Source organism: Neofelis nebulosa, chromosome 10, assembly GCF_028018385.1.
Source record: "Neofelis nebulosa isolate mNeoNeb1 chromosome 10, mNeoNeb1.pri, whole genome shotgun sequence".
NCBI lineage: Eukaryota > Metazoa > Chordata > Mammalia > Carnivora > Felidae > Neofelis > Neofelis nebulosa.
Genome location: NC_080791.1, coordinates 81406207 through 81418391, shown reverse-complemented (window position 1 = coordinate 81418391; position 12185 = coordinate 81406207). Strand labels below are relative to the sequence as shown.

Sequence of the window (12185 nt, the reverse complement as noted above, 5' to 3'; positions counted from 1 at the left end):
TCTATATTTGGAACCAAATGCACATTACCTGTACATAATATCAACATCGTTATTTGTATATTGCTCATATATCTACAAAAATTATCTCATGATGTAAATATATCAGCATTAACACTTAGTATATGTATGATCTAGGACAAGTTATTTAAACTCTCCAAATCCGTTTTCTTATTTACATAATGGAGAGAATACTGGTCTTGTGTCATTGTTGGAATAATTAAAGGACAGAGATTATCCTAAGTGTGCTAAACAGTGCCTCCTGTCTTCAGAGAAAATAGGACCCCACCCATAGTCCTTGCTGAAAATGTGGACCTAGGCATAATAATGTCCTCTCATCCATATAGGTCACAAGTCAGTCAGTGGACATGATGTTGAACCAATCAGATGCTGTCTCTGAGAAATTAGTACATTGAAATAGTAGATAATTTCAGTTAAACGGACTATGGAAACCTGACCAACATGGTCATGTAGTTAGAGCCAAAGAAGATAAAATCATCGCAATACCACAGCATCCCTGGCGGCTATGAGAGAAAGATGGGTCATGGTTAAGTAAAGGCAGACATTTCTTGATAAAAGAGGGTAGACATGCAAACAGAAGAACTGAAAAAGGAAGAAAGAAAGAAAGAAAGAAAGAAAGAAAGAAAGAAAGAAAGAAAGAAAGAAAGAAAGAAAGAAGGAAGAAAGGAAGGAAGAGGAAAAGAGAAAGAAAAAGGGTGGGTGGATAGAAGAAAGGAAGGACGGAAATTAGGAAGGAAGGAAAGAGGGAAGGAAAGAAGGATGGAGGAAGGAAAGAAGGAAGGAGGGGAGGGAGGAAGGAAGGAAGGAAGGAAGGGAGGAAGGGAGGAAGGAAGGAAGAAAGGAAGGAGAAAAGTGCTTAGACCCAGGAAAGAAATAGAGTAGCTATTTTCTATATCACATTAAGCCTTGGAGATAACAAGCTTTCTATTTTGAATAGATTTTTCTATATCTTTGTAACAAATTCTCCACTGAGGTTCAGTTTTTTGGAATGGTTTTTGAACCCAAAAAATCCCTTATTTGAATGAAAAGAGCATAGCATCTTTTCTAGTCCACACTAGACACGCTAGAATGGAAGTTTTCACTAATCAAGACTATAAACTCAAAGGAAAGGATGACAGTACAACCGTTATTTATTTTAATTTAAAAAATCCATTATCCACACCACATAGATGAATTTTGTTTCTGCTAAACTGAGTTGCATTGCTGGTCTCATTTTGGATTCCTGTAAATACAATCCAAGCATGAAGGAAACAGACTTCTCCCCTACCCATGCCTTTTCGCCTATTGAAAACTGTAAACACTTACAAGATTCAGTGCCATAATGATTACAAAATTGATACAGACAGCAGCAGCTGATGTTGCAAATTGCCAGTGTTGTTTGATGAAATTCCACTTGAATGATGCAAACTGTTCCATGACAACCAGGCGATACACGACAACAGCAAACACTGCAGTGATCACCAAAGAAATCTACAATATGGGAGACCAGAGGAGACATCCATATTTTGCATAATTCACAAACCAAAAGCAATACCATAGATTAATATACTGCCCCCACAGAGCTAAAGGAGTTGCCTTTTCCAAGAAAGAATACTTCATTTTTTTTTTCTTTTAAGGGATTGAGTTACATTAGAGTCAAAATACATATTGTAAGATTTAAGTTGCTCAAATTTCCACTTTCAAGTGGAATGCTTAGTCTTAATAAATTTCAGGGAAACACAAAAAATATCCATTTTATCTTAGATGATTTTTGTTTCTCTGAAAGAGTGTTTTATTTAAAGATATGCCCAAATTGTCTTTGTAATCATTCATGACTCGCTGTGATTTTAATTTTGTTTAATAGTATGTAGTACCAAGGTATTGAGCTGGATATGGTTTCTTGCGCTCTGAGGGTTGCAAAATAAGTTGGTATCTTAGAACTTCCTTCTAAACATGGAATCCAACAACATTCCGATACTGATGGTTATACTTTACCATGAAGAATATTCCTGAGATAGAAACAAGAAGACGAGTGACTTTGTCTGAGGAAGGCTGATGTGGCTCAGGTTTCCCACTAATGGGATTCACTCTCTCCATCTTATAATACTTGGCTTCAAACTGGGGACGAAGTGTTTCCTGGAAGAGAGACTAAAGTTACCTACATATCAAAGTCATAAATTAAAAAAAAAAAAATCATCCAGTGGTTGATACAAAATTCCTGGATTTTGGCCTACTTTTATAGCAAGTCTTGGAAAAGAAGCAACTTAAAAAAAATAAAATGCCAATTATTTTCCAGATAATCCCTAACATATATATTAATTAGCACAATTTTTCAGTAATGTCATTTTAGGAAATATCATGGAAGTGCTTTGAAAAAAATTACATAACTCCATCAATGAGCTCTCTTCTCTTCCTGAAATAAGAAATGTTGTTAGTAAAAAACACCAAGGGAAAATCTAATGGTGTTTAATTGCTTCCAGCTTGGATGTTAAGGACAGTGAATAATTTTCTGCATCATGTGTTATCCCAGTTTCTCTATCTCCTGGTTTCATAACATCTTACCTCCTCTTCTTCCCATTCAATAAGGTCCCAAGTATAGGTCAGTGTACTTCTTCTCCTTTTCCAAAATTCCAAGAAGACTGTGGCTATAGATAATATTAATTATTATTATTATTATTATTATTATTATTAATTATTTACCCTTTACCCAACCACATCACATTCTTTCATCATTGCTTCTCTTTTTTGGATTAATGCATTTCCACTGCGTTGTTAAATTATTAAAACAAATTAACTTTGTATTGTATTTTTATAAATGGACTTTTATTTTTCCCTCACCCTTTCCTTCATGTCTCTGTACATTACTGTCAGCATAAACTCCTACAAAGTAATTTTTTTCAATGGATTATAAGCATAGACCTTTGCTAGTATGACCTATCAAAGTGATGCTACAAGAGATGTCAATATTAGTGAGCTAAATATATATTGTCCCTTTTGGCTTGTATACGTTTATTCAAAATCATCTAAAAGACCTAGAGAATGGCTTCTCCAGCCAGGAATGACAATAAAGACTAGATGCTACTCCTCCAGAACCCAGAGAGGGATGAGTTGGGAAAGAGAGAGGAAAAGCACAAGGTTATCATGGTGGAAGGAGAAGAAAAGAAAAAAACCAGAGAAAACACTTGGATGCATTTTCTAGGTGAACTCAGCATGGACTACAAGGGCCTCCATGGAAAAAGTAAAGAAATGCCTGAACCATAATGTGAATATTCTGTGTAAACAAGCGAAAGATTGATTTTTTTTTTTTTCTGGTAAGTGGTCTTCATCTTACAGAAAGCATTCAAGACTTTGTGGACATCATTAAGACCTCATACATGCATTCTTAAAAGCCATGGTACCATTCATCCATCTAACCATGCATCCATCCATCCATTTGCTGTTCTCTCATTTGGGGCAAGGAACTCTAACCTCAGGGATCTTCTTATCTGGTAGAGTGAGACAGTCATCTAAAGAAAGTTAACTTACATTGTAGTAAGAGTTATAATGAAGGAAGAATTATAGCAAAAACATAGAAACATGTGCTTTTGGGAAAAGACCACCACCACCACCACAAGCAGTTGATAGAGCAAAGGAGTGAGGACTTCTTTCCTATCTGTGAATACAGCCTCTTGCCTTCTTCACAAAAGAATGCCAGGGGAAGATGATTCTGAGGTTTTGTTGTCTTTTTCTTTATAATTAGAAATCAGCCCTAATATTGGTTAGAAAATACAATGTTCATAATCACATTATCTTATATCTCACTTTCTCACATATGATTTAATTTTGTCACTTTCTTTTTTTTAAAGTTTATTTATTTTGAAAGAAAGAGAGAGTGAAGGCATGAGGTGGGGAGAGGGGCAGAGAGAGAGGGAGAGAGAGAATCTCAAGCAGGCTCCGCTCTGTCAACGCAGAGCCCAATGTGGGGCTCGATCCAACAAATCGTGAGATCATGACCTGAGCCAAACCAAGAGTCAGGTGCTTAACCAACTGAGCCACCCAGGTGTCCCTAATTTTGTTACTTTCATAACACAAGTAGATATGGCAGGTATTACTCTCATCAGACTTTTGAAACAAAGGTATGAATTTACTGTGTCCAAAAACACATAGCTAATAAATCGTAGAGTCGGGACTGAAACTCTTGCTAGTTATTGTCCATACAATCTTTATGGCTTTAATTTTTTCCCCAGTCCTACTCTATATGTTATATACTGATTTTCTATACAGTTTTATAAGAGGAAGTATGGCTAAAAGAATCGAGATAGCCAAGCGCATTGACAGGAAGATAAATGAAGTTTTCCAAATACTTGATCTGCTATAAAAAGAGTTGGCCATGATTACTGTTACCAACAGGGAGATCTAGAACTTAAAACAGGTGGGATATAGAGGAAGTACACTGAAGGAGAGACACAGAGAAATAACTTATTATGGAAGGAAAACTGAAGAAAGAAAAGCATTGTGTTAAAATAGGCAGCTATGATGTGAAGTGATTATAAGCCTAGGACTTAAAGTCTTTCGTACAGAACATGACACAGAATGTGCAATAAAATTCTAATTATTACTGACTTCAGTCAAGGTTTAAAGTTTAAATGTGTCACGTGGTCATTTCCTAATGTATCTTTCCAGCAAAACTCTGCCTAGAAGCATCTCCCAGAAAATCTAAGAAATAAAGGTAATCTTGGTTTTTGTGAGCCTGAAGGCTGGCTTTGGTGTAATTTTAACTTTCACAAATCTTTGTCCTTGGGATAAACTAGGCTTCGTGTTAAAGATCCATTCTCAGTTTGAGATATATTCATTTTATTCACAAATTATGTAAACTCAAGTGAATCAATATTCTCACTTAAAATTTTTTTTAGTTAGAAGGAGGTCATACAATTTATCAGTATACCAAACATCAAAGAAGGAAGGAAAGTACTACTTATTAACTCCTACTAAACTTAATAAAAACAAAATTAATAAAATTAGCTAACTTTGGAAATTGGAATAGCGGTTGCTTCTGAGGCTAGGATGACTGACAGGTGGTATGAGAGGACTATTGGAGGTGATGAAAATATTCCATTTATTTTTTTAAAGTCTACTTATTTATTTTTGAGAGAGAGAGAGAGAGAGAGAGAGAGAGAGAGACAGCATGAGCAGGGGAGGGGCAGAGAGAGGAGAGAGAGAATCCCAGGCAGGCTCTTCACCATCAGTGCAGAGTCTGATGCAGGGCTCAAACACATGAAACTGTGAGATCGTGACCTGAGCTGAAAACAAGAGTTGGATGCTTAACCTACTGAGCCATCTAGGAGCCCTGAAATATTCCATACTTTTAACAGGAGAGGTGGCTATAAAAGTTTGTCATTTTCGAAAGTGATCAAAACATATCTACGGAGATTTCATTGCATGTAAATTATACCTCAAAAGACAAAAAGACCATATTTTAGAAAGTAAGTGAATTTTGAAATACCAAGTGATGAAAAATATCAATGGGCTTGATTCTTACGACAACCCTGAAGTTTCCCCCAGGTTTATAGCAGGAGGCTCTGAGCTTGAGTGAGGGCCTGAAAAGGAAGCGGGATTCTGGGAAGACCGTATCTCATTGTACAGCCAATTTCAGAGCAGATGCAAAACCCAAATTATGAACTTGGGCAATTAGATGGGACCTGAAGAGTAGGCTGAACCTTAGGAAGGCTTGCACGGTACCCTGACACAACTATATCAAATAGCCATGGAAAGAAGAAAGGGTATTTACATATGCCAAGACCTGAGAAAAAGGGTGGAGCAGAAGCATCCTGCTGAAGTGGCCTCAAGGTCCTTTCAAGTAGGTACAGGTGTGTGGCCTAATATAAACACAGCAGGAAAGACTGAGACTTACCATAAACTGCAAAGTGCTCAGTCCATCTAAACGCACTCAAACTTCAATAATACGTAATCAAATAAACCACCACACTGCCCTGAGTCATCAGCAAGATATGTCCCACTGGCTCACATTTTGCCTCCTACGCTAAAAAGTAAATTCTAAAAAGTAAATTCTAGATCATGACATGAGCCAAAGTCGGACGCTTAACCAGCTGAGCCACCCGGAAGCCCCAAGGTCTTCTGACCATTTATATTTTTTAAAGTTTTAATAATGTTTACTTATTTTGGAGGGAGAGAGAGAGAGAGAGAGAGAGCGAGCATGAGCAGGGGAGGGGAAGAGAGAGGGAGGCACAGAATGTGAAGCAGGCTCCAGGCTCTGAGCTGTCAGTACAGAGCCTGAAGCGAGGCCTGAACTCACGAACTTCGAGATCAAGACCTGAACCTAAGTCGGATGTTTAACCAACTGAGCCACCCAGGCGCCCCATGCCCATTTCTTAAGTGGGTTGTTTGTTCTTTGGGTGTTGAGTATCTCTTGATAGTAGAGGATGAGAGGATGAACTGGCATCTAGTTCAGAATTAAATAACTGGTATGGGAATTTCAAGAAGAATTAGGAGTCTTCTAATCAGTGACTTCTAAAAGAGTATATTATAAGCCATGAAAGTGACAAGCAAATATTCATAATTTTATTGTAATTGGTGGTGAAAATTTTGGCATGCACTCATGTGGAAGGACAAAGGAACAATGGCTCAGAATGAGCAGGGTGGCAGAGACCGTGAGATGGTAAAGAGGACAGGGAGTATATTAAAGTTTCTCAATGTAAAAGTGAAAATACTTTAAAAATGAAAATGTATAAAGGAAAAATAATTTCACCTAGAACAAAGTGTCAATACAAATATATATGTTGATGAAGTTATAGAAAGTTATAGTATATTGTATATATATGTGTATATATATTGTGTATATATGATAAGTAGCTAGATAAATCAGATATATTATAGTTATATATACATAGTGCCCAAAAGAAAATATGCCAGGTTTTAACACTAATTGTCTGTGGGAAATGGATTATAGAGCAGTTTTATTTCCTACAAAGTATACATTGTACAAGTTGTACAACCACCTATGTTCTTTTTACCCTTCTGTGTGTAGAGTTTATCAACTCTTCCTCTTGGTCCTGTGAAACTGGGTTGCAGATGGGGGAGGAAGATAAGAGGCCTCCATTGGAGAAGGGCATTTTGTTATCAGGGCAAAGTCAGCTTTCACATGAGTCATGGAGGTAGGAGGAATATTATGGAAAAGCTGAGGATGATGTGGCATAATTCTGTCCCTCGGCAAGTATACATTGTGTTTATTTTTTTTACTCCTGCCTCTGACTGTAGTGACAGTTTTCTCCACTTTAAAAAATTTTAAAATACACAGGCTGCATCTTGAATTTCCATTTCCTCATGTCTAATTCCAGTGGCTTCCCTTTGTGATCTAAAGCCAATGGCACAGAGTAACAGAATCGTAAAGTTAAGCATCTCAAAGAGGTTAGATTCTATATGTAGTTTTCTCCATTATTTCAAATTTCAGAAAACAAGGCCCAGAGTGGTTGACAAGCATCACTCACCTTGTCTAGAAATCTGCCAAAGCATCTACAACACTTTACCTTCTTCTACATCTGCTTTCATCTACACTTAGAAGTTAAGTTTCTAGAGTTTCTTTCTTCCTTAGAATTTTTAGTGTTTGGCACACTGACATACTCAGTTAATGTTAAATTGAACTGAATTAAAAAAAAAATTTTTTAAGCTTATTTATTTTGAGTGAGTAAGAGAGAGAGAGCGTGTGTGGAGAGGGGCAGAGGGAGAGGAGGGAGAGAATCCCAAGCAGGCTCCACGTTGTCAGCACAGAGCCCAGTGTGGGGCTCTAACTCATGAACCTTGAGATCATGACCTGAACTGAAACCCAGAATCAGACGCTTAACTGACTGAGCCACCCAGGTGCCCCTGATCTGAATTTTTGAGTGGAATCCAGTGATTGTGACTCCAACTTCTGGTTAAGTGCTCTTTCCATTATTCCAGAGGTTTTCAAATGATGCTCTATGGAGATATGGGAAGAGAGTCCCATAGAGAAGTCCCTTATATACGTGTTTTATATATTAAGCAATTAAGTTCAATTTGATTTGGAACAGTTATTATTTAAAAAGCTTTAAAAATGACTTCACGGGGCGCCTGGGTGGCGCAGTCGGTTAAGCGTCCGACTTCAGCCAGGTCACGATCTCGTGGTCCGTGAGTTCGAGCCCCGCGTCAGGCTCTGGGCTGATGGCTCAGAGCCTGGAGCCTGTTTCCGATTCTGTGTCTCCCTCTCTCTCTGCCCCTCCCCCGTTCATGCTCTGTCTCTCTCTGTCCCAAAAATAAATAAAAAACGTTGAAAGAAAAAAAAAAAAAAATTAAAAAAAAAAAAAATAAATAAAAATAAAAATGACTTCACTACATTCAGGGGGTAGGAGCTCATGGAGAAGGAGCAGGGGAAAGAGGTCAATCCCCAGCACAAACGAAGTTAAATATGTCTGAATACAGAGAGCAAAAAGGAATTCCAAGTATTGTTTTCATCAGAAGAGATAAAGATTTAAAGCCTTCTCGAAAGAAGACCCGCTGAAACAAGAGTTTATCAGAGCAACACTTCTGAGATCGCCAATGTAGATAACATCCAAGTACCACTAAAGACTCTCTTCCACTCCCCAGATTTATTTTCAGTAACATCCTCAAGCATAATGTGCCTTTCCCACAGAGGATTGCAACATCACTATACATGAGGTAGAAATAGAAACCTCACAGAACAGGTTCTACCATTAGCAGAAGGGCCTCGAATGTGGAACACTTGATGTGTCCGTACCCAGAGAAAGCTACTTTCTCCCCCGCCTCCCCGCCTTAGCACCTTACAAAAATATAGTTCATGGAGTTCTTTGCATAACTATAAAGTAGGCTAATCAATAGAAAGACCTTATAAATATGTGGAAGTGACAAGATTTGGACTGAACTGTACTTGACACTGTGCCTTGGGAACTGGTTAGTCAGGACTTGCTTGTCTTGTTAAATTTCCTCTTTGTCTAAGGCCATCACGTCTCTCTTTAACTTTACTTCCAATTTCCCTCCCCTCCTTCTTCCTCTCTAACAACACTAAGTAGAAAAGAAAACAACAAACAACTAGGTTCTAAGAACATGGTAAGGCCAGCATTGGAACCCTAAGCAGTGACAGTCTTCACCAATTCCTAAAATCAAGCTTGATAGGTTTTCCTCTAGGAAAATGCATTTAGAAGTAAGAATATACACAGAAACAGCAACATGCTATATTAAGATGCCAGGAGAACTCCCACGACAATCTTGACCAGAGCATACTTTTTGATGTTAAGAGTCCCTCTAAAGCTACCTCTTCTGTCACTCAATATGGTATTGGCATTTATGTATACACATTATAGTAGCATTTGTTCAAATTTAAATGGATACTTTCAATTGACTTGCTATAAAATTGGGAGTCCACACAAATAAAAACTCGTCAGCATTTGCCGCATAGTTTTCTAAAATACAATAACCATTTCAAGCACAGGACTAATTTATTTTAGGCCCTTTCTTCATCTTACCATTCAACTATTTGATACACTTAAATTTCCCAATTCTGCTAGACATTTTCTGATTACAAATATAAAAACACCAGCGCAAATAACTGGACCAGCACCTTGCCTGGTTCACTTATGAAACAGAGGTGTAGCAGTGCCTGCTTTATATGAAGCTTTCAAGAAGTATATGCTGAATGAAGAAAATAAAAGAAAGAAGGAAATAAAAGTCATCTACAGTCTCACCACTGATAAACAGCTATAATTAAATTTTTGGTAATTCCATCCAAAGTATTTTTCTTGAATAGTATATTTGACTGGTATGTACCCAAAGGTATGGTCACACTGGTTGTTAATTTATGACTGAAAAAAGAAAAAAACATGCAGTGCCTGGGTGGCTCAGTTGGTTAAGCCTCTGACTTCAGCCCAGGTCATGATCTCATTGTTCCTGGGTTCAAGCCCTGCGACAGGCTCTGTGCTCACATCTCAGAGCTTGGAGAGTATTTCAGATACTGTCTGTCTGTCTGTCTCTGTCTCTGTCTCTCTGCCCCTCCCCAACTCATACTCTGTCTGTCTCTCTCTGTCTCAAAAATAAATAAAACTTTTAAAAAATTAAAAAAAAAAAAGAAAAAAGGAAAAACAAATTCATAACTGAGACTCTGAAATGCCTGACACCCCTTCATGTGCTGGCCTGACCTCCCCAGGAAAGCTTCACCAAGACAGGATACCTGACCAGTTAATCTCTGAAATAGCTTGTGGCCTCCAACCAAGTGATCCAGAACTAAGGTCTGCATTATTTTAAGCTAGTGCCAGAGCCCTAAACAGTGTTAAAAATTTGCCTTTCCCTTATAATTCCAATTTCCCTCAGGAATTGGGTAGAGTTCACTCAAAACCGTGCTTGGCATGACCAGTGAATGACAGCAAGTATAAAATTGTGGTTTTTTTTTTTTTTTTACATTTTTATTTATTTTTGAGAGAGAGAGAGAGAGGGAGAGAGAGAGAGAGAGAGAGAGAGAGAGAGAGAGAGAGAGAGAAGTTGAGGAGGGGCAGAGAGAGAATGAGCATAGAATCTGAAGCAGGTTCCAGGCTCTGAGCTCTTAGCATAGACCCCGATGCGGGGCTCGAACTCACAAACTGTGAGATCATGACCTGAGCCGAAGTCGGACGCTTAACCAACTGAGACACCCAGGTGCCCCAAATGACAGCCAGTATAAAAGAAATGAGTGGGGTGTCTGGGTGGTCACTTGGTTAAGCGCTGGACTTTGGCTCAGGTCACAATCGCACAGTTCATGAGTTCAAGCCCCGCATTGGGCTCTGTGCTGACAGCTCAGAGCCTGGAGCCTGTTTCAGATTCTGTGTTTCCCTCTCTCTCTCCCCCTCCCCTGCTCACACTTTGTCTCTCTCTCCCTCTCAAAAATAAATAAATAAACATTAAAAAATTGTTTTTAAAGAAATTACTAACTTCATTTTTATAATAAACACAACAAAATTTATCTTCTTGATCAAGTTACAGTGATCTTAAAAAAACAAAAAACAAAAAAGAAAAACACCTAGGAAAGGCAATGTGGTGCTAGACAAAGAATGTGGTTTGGAGTAGGCATGTTCTGGGTTTGCAAGCTGCCTATATGCCTTTCTAATTGTGTGACAAATGACAGGGACAGAAGCTTAAGTAACGACAACTCTCCATTTTTCACAACTTTGAGAGTAGTAAAATCATCTTCATAGGGACGATGAATGAATTAAATGAGGTGCAGTTTGTAAGTGGTCTAACTATGCTTAATTCATTTTAATTGTATAACAAATTTTAATAACCATTTTTTTCAATATTCTATTGTCATACAGAGGAAATTTTATATATAGACAAAGTTCTTGGTTTCTACTGCATAAAAGATATACAATATAAAATATACTTTATAAAATTGAAACATATTGTATATCTTTCTGCAAGAAAAATAAAGATATTGTCACTCTTTATATTTAAATTGATTCACAAATTCAGTCATAATCAGTTTCCACATACTTTTCACCTTTTGCCCACAACCTAGCAAACAACATACTGTCTGTCCTTTTTCTTCTTTTGAGTTTAAGACTGTAAAATTGCTTCTAGAGTAAATATTTTAATTCAAAACTTATTGGTTTTGAGAGTCCATTTGTCTATTCCTAAAGAGAGTATACAAAAAAAAAAAAAAAAAAAAGGAAAATGTGTTGCATCATAGTCCCAAAGAGGAAGAAGAGAACTAGCATTTACTGAGCACTTACATTGTCCCAGACTTTGTGCTTGCTATTTTTAAATTAACCAATATCATTTCCCCAACAACCCAGGTAAATTAAAATGTTATTGATCTCATTCAGTTGATAAGCAAATTGAAGTTCTTGCAGGTTAAGTTACCTAAGGAAGACATTTGGCTGAAATCCAAATCCAAATCCAAATGTTGACCTTTTTCTTGCCAACAGCAAAATGACTCCAAATACAGTTTGGGATAGAAATTTTTGAGCTATATAATTTGCAGCATCCTTCTGGGAAGAAATTAGCAGCACAGATGAAAATGTTTAAGCAAATTTCTAATAGATCTAAATGAGATGGAGAACTTCGGGAAGGCTCACTGCTCATCCACTCAGTGCTCATCAATCAAGAGCCTAAAGTTCTTTGACCTGAAATCCTTTCTGTTTTTGTTGTTGTTTGGAGCCTAAAAATGATTATTAACCATTCTCTTTTCTTTT

General features: G+C 37.5%; 1 protein-coding gene across 3 annotated transcripts in view; it reads right to left on the bottom strand.

The window, feature by feature from the left end:
- Positions 1-12185, bottom strand: part of ANO3 (anoctamin 3) — a 427436-nt gene that overhangs the window by 45820 nt on the left and 369431 nt on the right. For all 3 annotated transcript variants that reach the window (XM_058688488.1, XM_058688489.1, XM_058688490.1), the window contains 3 exons: positions 2560-2642; positions 1993-2133; positions 1324-1488 (listed from right to left, as the gene is read on the bottom strand). In XM_058688488.1, coding sequence (XP_058544471.1) covers positions 1324-1488; positions 1993-2133; positions 2560-2642 — 389 coding nt within the window. The remainder of the gene's footprint in view (positions 1-1323; positions 1489-1992; positions 2134-2559; positions 2643-12185) is intronic.